The sequence below is a fragment of the Neocloeon triangulifer genome, unplaced genomic scaffold (assembly GCF_031216515.1).
Source record: "Neocloeon triangulifer isolate White Clay Creek 2 clone unplaced genomic scaffold, ASM3121651v1 ptg000001l, whole genome shotgun sequence".
Lineage (NCBI taxonomy): Eukaryota > Metazoa > Arthropoda > Insecta > Ephemeroptera > Baetidae > Neocloeon > Neocloeon triangulifer.
This window is the reverse complement of record NW_026775544.1, coordinates 6,130,539-6,141,882: the sequence shown is the minus strand read 5'-3', so window position 1 is coordinate 6,141,882 and position 11,344 is coordinate 6,130,539. Positions and strand designations below refer to the sequence as shown.

The following is an 11,344-nucleotide window of genomic DNA, read 5'->3' as shown; positions in this document are numbered from 1 at the left end:
CGTCAGGGCCCTCTCGCCTTTTATACCGGGCGTGGTGGCTCCACCTTATGAAAAAGGAGCCCGCGGGCATAGAGATCAGATGCATGGAGCGGAGGGCGCACACTTTTTGTTCACCTTTCTTTTTTAGCACACAACACAACTCACAAAAATCTAATCAAACTTGAAAGAGAAAAACAATACAAAATTAATGAGCAGAGGACGAAACCTAATACTTTTATTTTGCCAGAAATTTAAAATTTGCAGAAAAGAGTAAAATTAATGGATTATTTAGAAATTATAAAAAAAGGCCAATTGAAATTATGTCTAAGAATATTTTAAATTTTTATTTTAACTTAGAGTTGCATCAAGGTGACCTAGATTTTTTTAATGTTTATTTTCAAAACAGGTTGATTTTTTCAATATTTTAGCTACGAACTACAAAAACGCGAATGTTTCGCCACAATACAAAATGCATTGATACTTTCTAGATTTTTTCTTCTAGAAAAAGTTGAGGGTTTTGGGTGCTGTCTTTGCCTGCCTGGAACTGAGAATTGATTTTTTTCTTTTCTCAAATATTTGTTTGCCCTGGCCTGTTGTGACTTACAATTAATTGTGTGCACAGGCAAATTGGTCTTGCAGCGCCATATTGACGTGGCCTAGAGGGGCTATAGTTTCCTCTCAACAGCTTGTGTGTTGATCAAGCATTTTTCCTTGCAATCAGCTCGCTTTTCTATTATTATATTAAGTTTTGACTTTTAATCATCAGAGTGATAGGAATAACTTAATTTCTTTATTTTCATGACCTTTAATAATAAATACAATTTTTTTTTAGAGTTTTTCAGGTCATTCTTCTGAACTAAGTCATTTTAATTGCTAATTTTGAGCATAAATTAAAACTAATTGCATTATTTAAACGTAACTTCTTGAGCGCAGTTTGGAACTGATATAGACGCGTCTGTCAAGTAATCAGGGGTGAAGCTCTTGAGGGCCTCGATTTCTGCTTTCACCTTTTTCCCTACCAAAATGTCAACCTTTACTGCTTGAACCAGGGCTTATTGATGTCGCTTAAGATGAACACCGATCCATTTGATCTCGGGCATGGCCAGCGCAGCAGAAAACTGGCACATAGCCTTCAAATTATTTAATTAGTTCACCGTTTATCTTTTTTAATTTTTAATACCATTGAGCCAAATCTGTATGTACACATGATGTCTATTCCGTGAGGGTCGGCGTCCACCAGGATGAAAATCGGGAGTTTCAGTTTGTCCCAAATCATTTTGACCAGCAACCGGGTGCTCAGGTCTGGATACCCCTTTCCCTGAAATTTAGTTAAAATTTAAATCAGAAATTGATTTTTTTTTCAACATTTTCACCGTTATCAAAATGCTGGATCCGTAATAGTCCATCAAGTCTCCATCCAGAATTTTGTGGAAAATGGCGTCTTTTTCCACAATGAGAACAAAATTTGCATTGGACTTGAGATTGCTGGCGCTGTAAATGTTTGCAGGAATCAGAACACCTGAAAAAAAAGGTGCACAAATTCAATGCAGGCACAGATAAATTTTTTTTATAATTAAATCTCACCTCTTTTGCAATTGATGCTTCCGTCCTGGAACTTGATTTCAATTAAGGTCTCCTGCGACAATTCCTTTTCCGGCAGAGAAAATTCCAAACTCCCAAGGCGCCGCCTTGAGAAAGTCGCTCATTGTGATGACCCCTTTGTCCAGCATGGCTTGATTGGGCAGCAGAAACTGGTAAAACAGTTCACGCTTGGTGGCAGTGGAGTTGGTTTGCAAATGCCAGTGCACCCTTTCCATCAGAGATAGTTTGTGGCGACTCTGTGGGATAATTTTCTGAGAATAATTAATATGGATCATGAGGATAATATTCTTTAAAATCAGGAAGTTATGATTTTCAACAACAAATCTTTCTTAATCAGGTCATATATATAGCATTCCTACTTAGATTTAAAGGAAAATATTGTAGTTTTACACTCCAGAAGGAAGTAGACGTAGGAGGTCACGTAGGTCATTTTGCAGGCCAGTCGCTGCATCTTGTCATGGTCAAAGTCCAGTGTTGTCAGAGATGACATGATAGGAAGTTGGTGACACAGTGCCCTCATTCACATGCTGGCTCATGGCATAAAAGTCGTATATACCTAAAAAATTAAAATTATATTTAAATAATTATACCCTTGAAATGAATAAAACTGATAATTTTTTAGATTTAAATGAATATTGTTTGCATGAATTTAATGCACACCTCTCAGGCAAGGTGATGCAATCACAGTACTGTCCAGCAGGTGGGTCCGTTGGAGGGGCACCTGGGTGAGGGCTGCTGAACAATTTATCTGGTGTTGATGCTCTTGGACACAATGACGTATCCCATGATGATCCTCATGGACAGATGACCATCATTGACTTCCTGGTACTTCCTGAGACGGACACCTCACTGCTCATTTACTCAGAAGACTTGTGGGATGAAACCACTGAGTACCAGCGGCTGAGGCTGCTGTTCAAAGAGGCCACAGTGCAACCATAGGAGATGTTATTTGTTCATGTTGTTGTGGCTTCAACATCGAAGCCGACAAACATGGTGTCACGCACTGGCATCTCAACGGCCCAAGGCGCACCTCCAGCCTGAAAAATCATCCAGAAAAAAATATTTAAATACAGCATAAAATATTTAGTAAAGAAAATGAATTATATTGCCACAAAAAAAATTGAGTTTTGATTTTTTTTTAATCGAGAATAAACGCAAACCTTGCAGTTGATTTGGATTACCACTTTGCAGGCAATGGATTGAAGGATTTGGCAATTAAATCACCAGGCTGGGCTTTGGTACGCACTGGGAGAGCATTTCTTCGAGCCTGTCCACATAGGTGGCCTCTGGTGGTCATCATTCAGGTCCCAGCGCTTCGGAATCTCTATCTTGAAGCCCATCTGTCCGGCTACGTCTGTTGACAAAGTTGCTGGTCTCCCTCAATGTGTCTGGGCACCATAACCACCCAGTTGGTCAAGTGGGGTGCTTCACGCATCCCGGTACTTATCAGCTGCTTGGTCCAATCTACAATGGGGCCAGCAGGGTAGCGCCCGTCTCTGCCTTCTCGTCCTCGAATGATGTTCTCCTGTGGAAGGACCATACTGCACCATCTAGGCTATCTTCAATCTGCATATTCCACGAGTTAGAGTTCCCACAAAATCTACAAAAAGACAATTTAATTATTTGGTATAGGATTTTGTTTAATTATTATTTCAGAGATACCTTATCCTCTTCGATCAAAAGCCTGGCAAACTCGATCATCTTTCCCACTGTCGGGGCTTTACTCGGCACTTCCCTCCTCTCCTTGGACACCGATGGTGCTCGGTGCACCGTTGGTGGCTGAGGAAGACAGGGAGTTCGGTACGGGCGAGCAAGAGAGCGAGCGCATTCATTCTGTCTCTGGCAAGTGTACGTTTTACTCATATGTGTGTTTTGTGTGTGCGAATAAAGAATCAATAACAGCACAACTACGAAACCATGTAAGTGTGTTTACATTATTAATCTCCCTAACAACCACGAGTTAATTAGTGATTGATTTATATTACTAGTACGACCTATTTTATGGCACCTAATTAAATTAGTAATTATTTAGCATCCGGACAATCTTTTTCTCCGACACATACTCCCTTGGAAGGTCCCACTCTAGTGTGCTCTGCAAGAGCACTCATTAACCTGTAGTTGCTGCGCATCTGGTCAGTGAGGCGTGAGGCCAGTGATGCGGCACAATTCTAGAATCAGCAAGACCGTCTCAGACATCCCAGCTCTGATCTCTGATTTCCTTGGCTTTAGACTTTAAGCAAAATGAATAATAGTGTATTAAAGCATAAAAGATTGATAAAAAGAAAAACTAAATATTTAGCAAAAATATGTAGATTGATTTTAAATACCTTTCTTGCCTTGGCTCGTCCTAAGGACGGACATCTCTGAGGCCCTGACGGACAAGGGGCGCAAGCTGATATCAAGGCTCGAGGCTTGGGCTCCTGGGGCGTGGCGGAGGAGGCAATGAAGGGGCGCTAGGGACGCGACCAAAACTAGTCGCTGGCCCATTTGGGGGTGTCTCCATCGACGACAAGGAAGAGACCACCAACGCTGCCGTTGTCTGAGGAGGCAGAAGACACGACTTGCGTGCTTCGGCCCCGAGATCGGCCAATGGGACGGTGGGTTGGTTTCATGATAGTTCTTTCAAAACCTGAAATGAAAATATAAAAAAAATCTTGGTTGAAAATTACAGCTTCAAAAAAAAAGTCCAAGTTTGCGATTGTGCGATTAACTTTCTTTTTAAAACATATGTGTGAGTTTTTAATTGCAATCACATTGCCATCATTTTTGCAAGTTTTTTAATGGTATTAGTTTTCAAAGATGAAAATTGGCAATAACAATAATTTCACGAACACGATATACAAAAAATGACAAATCATAAATCAAACCGCATATATTTTCAATATCCTGTTCTTTTAATATCTTCTATATAAAAGGGGTATGTTGAAGTACAATATATATCTTATTTATCGCCAGTGAACATCAACAGTACATACATTAAAACTGAAATCTTACAGGATCATTTACATACATTTGAGTGGTTTTAATTTACATGAAATTTTACAATTTAAAATGCACGATCCTAGTTTAGTAATTGGATTATCTCAACATAATACTTTAGCCAAAGGCTTTAGCCCCTGCATGACTCTTTGGAGGAAAACTCGACTCGGCTCACATAGACAGTTTTCACACACACACACACACACACATACAATGCTCACTGCCACTATTTTCCTTTAAGGAAAGTTTCGGACGACAAGTGGACGTTTGTCCGTGTGGTCATCAAAACCTTGCTTGAGCTAGCATATTCTCATCTCCAGCTTTCAATCATTCTCGATTTTCAAAAAAAAATCTCGGTGAATATAAAACGACAGTATAATTCAAAAATCGGCAAAAATTCAGCGAAATAAATGAGCAATTAAACAGCTTTAAATACGTACACTTCAATTTAGCAAGTTGGAAACATATTAAAAGAGGTCACAATTTGCAGGCACAGGTAACGAACGGCGAAGCTAATTATACTCTACAACACAACAGCGAGTCTGCTACTAAAATGATTGTCATAAAGCACTAAGAGTGTGCCAAAGAATACAAATTAATTAATGTGATATAACTGATGAAAGAAGTGCCATTTAGCTGAGACACAATACAAGTTAAAATAAAAATGACTTTGGGTCGGAGACACCCTACTCGTTGCAATGATATTAATGTACAAGTAAAACACAGAAATAGTGGTTTGGTGAGTGGGCTAAATCAATTAATGTTGGGAGCAATACTATGCTGCACGACGGTACTGCCACCTAACAAAGTACCTTTGCACTCACGCTCTGTGCATTTCAAATCGTTGGCTACAATACAACTGGCGCAGCTTTTCCAATGCTTGCAGTCATGGAGGATCGACCGGTTGTTTCTTTCTTTCTTGGGGTCATCAAGAACACAGGTTTGGCATTTGTGCTCGGAGCGGGCCAAGAGACAACAAATAAGGAGATCTCGCGTGTATTTTTCGTAACCTGGAAATTAATTAAGGTAACTATATTTAAGGACTTAAGTAAAAGAGTGGGAACGTTCATAAAATGGGGTACAAAATCAAAGGTTTAACAAAGTGGAAATAAGGCAACTCACCCAGCACAATGTTCTTGAAAGGATTATTTAAATCAAATAGGGTAACAAGGTCTTGGAGTCGATACTTTCCAAGCACCTCTTCAACTTCTTTCTGCCAGGTCTCCTTGTTCAAACCACCTTGGCAGATAGTGCTGATCATCTTCGAAAGATCATTTGCTTGAGTTAGAGTGGAAGTCAGGAATCTCTATAACAAAAAAAAAAACAAATCAGCAAAAATTTTATAAATGCCGCAAAATTTAAATTATTGATAATCCAACTGAAGAGCACAAAATGGCAAAAATTTATATTTTTAAGTGGGTTCTGTATATAGCCTGTAAAATATATGTAAAAAAAAGCGTACCTGTTCATAGATGATGGTCCTGTTTTTCGTCAATCTGTAAGCAAGAGTTATGAAGTTGTTAATCAGCATGTCTCAAAATTTCATTGATATCGGGTTAAGAAGACACAAACAAACAGAAAAATTGCGTATATACTTTTCCTCCTTGGTGTCCTTGTCAGGCCTCATCTTACACTGGAGGCAGTCTCCAACGTGGCCTCCGCAGGCTTCACACAAGCTGCAGTGGCCACAGCCAACTTTGTGCAGGGCTGGTCTCATGCAAGACTGGCACAGAGGCCGCACGAAGAGTGGCAATCCTTTGGCTCCTAAGTGCGAGATCATTATACTGGCAAGCAGGGTCCCTGAAATGGGAAGAGAAAAATTGTAAATGTGCTGTGCGTGCGATAGAGGCAATGTAACTTACAATTCATGCCCTTCTGAACCACTTCGCCGTTCATCAGCAGTGTATGAACAAGAGCATCTTCCGAAATTTCACTTAGGTCAATTTTAAGGAAAGCCTCCTTTGTGCCACAAACGAATTTCGATTGCTAGAATAAAAAATGGATTAATTGTGGTGCTTAATGTTTCAAAACAAAGATGTGCTTACATATTCAACGCTGTTGTCAAACAGAACCGGTCTGGGACTGACTCGTTCTTGGTCCTGGAAAAATAGAAAGTTGCTTGATTTTGATCCATTTTCGAGATTAGATCTTCCAGTAAAATGGAGGGAGAGCAGATTCTTGAAAAACTGTACTTTGCATGCCATAAAAAGAGGGCGAGTTTGTGAAAAGAAATATTTGATAAGACAAAACTAGGAATGCAATGATTATTATGGCTTTACAAAAAATAAACAACTCGAGTAAGCTGAGTGGAGTGTGTTGTTCTGTTAATTACTAGAATTAAATTCTAAAAAAAGTATCTGCATGATCATTACCTCGTCTGACAAGTTCAAGTAAGAGGCGTCTGTGTTGTCAGCCTCTGCAGCCAAATCTGAGTCATTGTCCTGGATATCAGTGGCGGTCTTTGTGGGTGCTTCACTGACAACCTGCAGGCAGAGGATTTCACCAATTAAGAAAGCAGAAACGATAATGCAGGCCAAAAATTTATCCCTTTGTGAGGCTCAATAATATAAATCCATGACGAGCATGGTTTTAAACAAGACCTGAAAAAAATTAAATGTTAATCAATGAAAAACATTGACGAAAACTGAAAATCAGCTTGCTCGGTGAAAAGTTGAGATTTATTTTCTGTATCTCTGCAGTATCCTGCTCTTATTCTAGTAATTTTGGCTTCCTGAATGAAGCTCATGAATTAAGGATTCATCCGAGAATCTGTCTAGAAACATAAATAAAGAGAGTAAGCTCATCTTCTCACCGTGGCATCATCTACTCTCAAATAATATCAACAGAAAGGTCCAGCGCAATAATTCTTTATGAATGAAGTTGATCGGGTAATGGAGAGGTGAGCGGAGGAGAGTTGAAGGAATTGAACTTCAAGTGCGTACCATGATTATAGGCCAAAATCATGTGAGGAAATCAAGGCTGTATTTGATTTTCATGAAAAATTTTAATTTCAATTATTGATTAGCAATGAACGAAACGCATAAAAACAAAATGAAGTGCAATACATGAATTTATGGTTAAATTTGAAGCCCAGGCGATTGCCCGGGGCAATTGTGCGCTATTAAATTACTTTGCGCCTTATATTTGAAATTTCTATAAGTTAGAAACAATTTCAGAGCGAATATACATGAAATGATGAAATAGTGGTAAAATTTAGCGCTGGATCAATTGCCAAAAGTTATTTTGCTCTATAAATTTAATTTTTACACACCTAATAATTTGAATTTTATAAAATTTTATTAATCAAGAAAAAATCAATGTGTCTTTAAATGTTTACCATTGAATTGACACATGTCTCGCTCAAAAATTGTTGCTACAATTCCAGTTAGATGTTGAAATAAAACTGCTAGCAAAATATGAACGTTGGCAATCGCTAGGGCTTCAAATTTTACACACTGAAGTCATGCATTGAACTTTAATTTATTTCTATTTAAATTTAATCAATATTTTTATGCAAATCAAATACAGCGTTGATATCCTCACTAAAGTTTAGCCTATCATCATGGTAAGCATTAGAGTGTTTGACACTCGGTCCTGACGGGCTACCCGCGGGACCTGGCAATGTTTTCTGTAAGAGCAGCGGGAACGGGTCGGGACGCGGGACAGGGAAATCGGAAAATGAAGGAGGAGTTGCAAAAATAAACCAGTTTTCAGTTCCGTTTTGTGAAACGAATATAATTTTGAAGTCAAAATTAAAAGTTATTGAATAGGATATTTTTCCAATCACAAATAAAAAAGCTATGAAATTAAGATAATAGTTAGAAATTAAAGGTAAAAAAATTATAAAAAGATCTTTTTTATGTTTATATTGTTTTTCTTAAAATTAAATAATGATACTAAAAATAAAACAAGATAATATTAAGAAATTGAAGGCATAAATATAAATTTTGCAACCAACAGTATGTATATGAGTAGTTATTTGCATACCACAAAAACTAGATTATTTATAACTGAATAACTGATTGCGGGAATCAGGACGAATCCGGGAATTATGTTTTAGGCACTCCCGGGAACGGGACCAGACTATGGAAATTTTTGAAAAAAAAAATCGGGTACGGGACAGGAAAATTTTCAAGAATTGGTCCCGTCAAACACTCTAGTACGCACTTGACGCTCACCCCCATTACCCAAATTACTTCATTCATGAAAAATTAAAACTGTTTGCTCAAATGGATGATCTAATTGTTAATTTATTAAAAGCACCAATTGTAAAAAGTTGCACTTTTCTTAAAACGGCGTACTCAGCACGTTTTGTGCTCGTAATGAGTTGCATGTAAACGTACACAACGTTTTGGAGAATCGGAAACGGTTTGTATGATTTCCTCAGCTAAACAGCAAATTAGAAAGCAGCCCACGTTTGATGGAAATAAAAAGTTTAATTGCAAAGAGGCGCAAAAGTGGATCAAGATTTATCAATAAATATTTAAGGAATCGTGCAATAATTTTGCTTGGATCTGAACCAGATCTGAACAACAGGGCGAGGCAGATAATTTTGAGACTTTTTTCGATGCTGATTTGCAAGTATTTCAATGTGTTATTTGGAATAAATTTTGCTGATTTTTCAGAAAGAGGCGCAAAACCGGCAAAACTCTTTTTTGTTTTGGCAGCCTCACACGTTGAACACGGACACGCAAAATTCTCTGATGGGAATGTTAACATCGCGTATATTCGACACACCATTAATATTCAAATGCTCTTAAGCATTATGGACTTGACCGAGATAAAAATTCACTGTGCAACTTTTAGGAGAAATTAAGGAAACAAAAATTACAATCACAGAAGCTGTACTTGGCATTATCGAGGCAAAAGAGCAAAAGAGCACAAAATAAACTGCCAATTTAAAAAAATCTTACCTCAGCTCCTGAATTGACCTGTGTCTCATTTAGACCAACATGCTCTCTGTTGCGGCCAGGATCTGGGAGGCGGCCAGGAGCTTGGAAGCGGCTAGTGGATGGAGTCTCTTTGCTTCCATTCACTTGGCAGTGGTGGCCATGGTATTTGGCCTGCCTTGAAGACCCGAGCTGGTATAGGGGTGGATCCTTGGCTTTTGGCTGTGAAGAGCTTGGACTTTGGTCCTCCTTTGGCTCATTGCCTCCATCTTTTCGCCCTAGACTCATATTCCTTATCTCTTCTGGTTGCCAAACCTTAGGATTCACAACCTGCAACAGATGCAATCACACAAAATGAGCACTAATATTTATTGGTAGTTGATTCTTGTCCGAAAAAATATTTACTGTACGCAAAAAATAATTTGCCTAATAATCGCGAAAAATGTGAAAAGCAGCAAACCATGAATTTTGATTGATTAATTATTTTTCAATATCAAATATAATTCCCCTCAAAATTCCATATAAATCTTGTCCCTCCCTCGAATACTAAAATACACGTGCTTACAGCAAACTAGAGAACTTTCTGTGTCCCTTTGTGCGCTGAATGCATCAAATTACACAATTAGAGAGCCAGATTCGATGCAGCAGAATAAAGATTAAAAAATGGTTTGGCACTTTTTTTTTAACGGGACCCACTTTTGGCATGTTTTTTTAATATGTTGGTGACTACCAACTAGAGCAACTTTTGGCTATAATGGAATCAAAAATTTTTATGTACTAGGTACTTTGGTGGCGCATCAAAAAATTCAAGCTTAAAAAGTTGACCCTGAACTTTGACCTATGATCTTGGTCACTATGGCAAAGTTGTAGGGCGTCTAATTTCCTACAACTTTGTTTATATACACACATGCGCTATCTGCAGCTGGAGCTGAGATATTTTTGATTTTCGAAAACACCTTTTTTAAAAATCCCCAACTTTGAGCCCCTGTAAAATAGGCTATTTTGAGCATTTTCAAAAATCCTTCTAAACTATTTTTCTACACCCTAAGGGCAACCAAACTACCAATTTTCAACAAGATCCGCCGACCCCATGCCAAAAGTGGGTCCCGTTAAAAAAAAAAGTGCCGTTTACATTAATTTTTTCATTTTGCTTCAAATCGCCACAGTTTGACCTCGTCGTGCCTTCTAAGAAACAGCCAATAATTGCTAGGAATCGACTGAAATTCAATCATTATCATTTTCAGAAAAACAAACAAAGACTTATTAAAGAAAGAAGTGCGCGCAACTTTAATAGAGTTTTGCTAGAACGAGTACCAAAGTTTTCATCTTAATGCTAATAAATCTAGACATAGAAATTTTAATTACTATTTTCCCATTAAGTGTGGAGTTGAGATCCCGCTCTGGTCCATCAACATGCTCAACAAATCCTCCAAGTGGTTTAGTCCTATAGCCAACAAATTAAGTTTTATGTATGAGCTAATTAATAATAATTAATTAATTCATAATAATCAACAATTTCCCTTATACTGTAAAACCTTAAGCATCAGATTTTATTGTAATTTACGAGCAAATTTTTTATTTCCATAATTTTCAATAAAATATGCATTAATTTTGCATTCAAAAAAGTTTTGTACCAGAAAATACCAATTTTTTGCTTTTTGTGGAGAATATTAGAATCCATCAGCAATTATTAAACAAGAATGAAGAATTAATTTATAATTAATAATTTTCAGAACTAAGCTATTTGCATTTATTTTATGCAGGAATGCATATTTGCGGAAAGGGTTTAATTCAATTTTTATTTGAAATGGCAAGAAGGCCCCACTAACAGATCAATTGTCCAGACGGGGTATCTTGGGTGGTTGTGCCCCTCGGAAACTAATTGCCCGTCGGCA

General features: G+C 37.9%; 1 protein-coding gene across 1 annotated transcript; it reads right to left on the bottom strand.

Annotated features, from left to right (window-relative positions):
* Positions 1 to 1,363: 1,363 nt before the first annotated feature.
* LOC132197608 (uncharacterized) lies at positions 1,364 to 10,660 on the bottom strand. The gene is made up of 15 exons (XM_059620992.1): positions 10,582 to 10,660; positions 9,474 to 9,779; positions 6,933 to 7,043; positions 6,606 to 6,659; positions 6,423 to 6,546; positions 6,156 to 6,360; positions 6,023 to 6,056; positions 5,683 to 5,866; positions 5,373 to 5,570; positions 3,909 to 4,210; positions 3,244 to 3,811; positions 2,742 to 3,181; positions 2,242 to 2,618; positions 1,564 to 2,137; positions 1,364 to 1,498 (listed from the first exon to the last, which is right to left on the bottom strand). Exons 2-10 carry the CDS (start codon positions 9,735 to 9,737, stop codon positions 4,053 to 4,055), a joined length of 1,332 nt encoding a protein of 443 aa, XP_059476975.1. The 5' UTR covers positions 9,738 to 9,779; positions 10,582 to 10,660; the 3' UTR covers positions 1,364 to 1,498; positions 1,564 to 2,137; positions 2,242 to 2,618; positions 2,742 to 3,181; positions 3,244 to 3,811; positions 3,909 to 4,052.
* Positions 10,661 to 11,344: the final 684 nt, after the last annotated feature.

Excerpts from the sequence above, each read along its gene's own strand:
- LOC132197608 (XM_059620992.1), bottom strand. The coding sequence starts at position 9,737 with ATGAGTCTAGGGCGAAAAGATGGAGGCAATGAGCCAAAGGAGGACCAA. Across the intron at positions 6,057-6,155 it reads AAGGACACCAAGGAGGAAAA|ATTGACGAAAAACAGGACCA; the intron begins GTATATACGCAA and ends TCTTGCTTACAG. Across the intron at positions 4,211-5,372 it reads CACAGAGCGTGAGTGCAAAG|GTTTTGAAAGAACTATCATG; the intron begins GTACTTTGTTAG and ends TTTTCATTTCAG.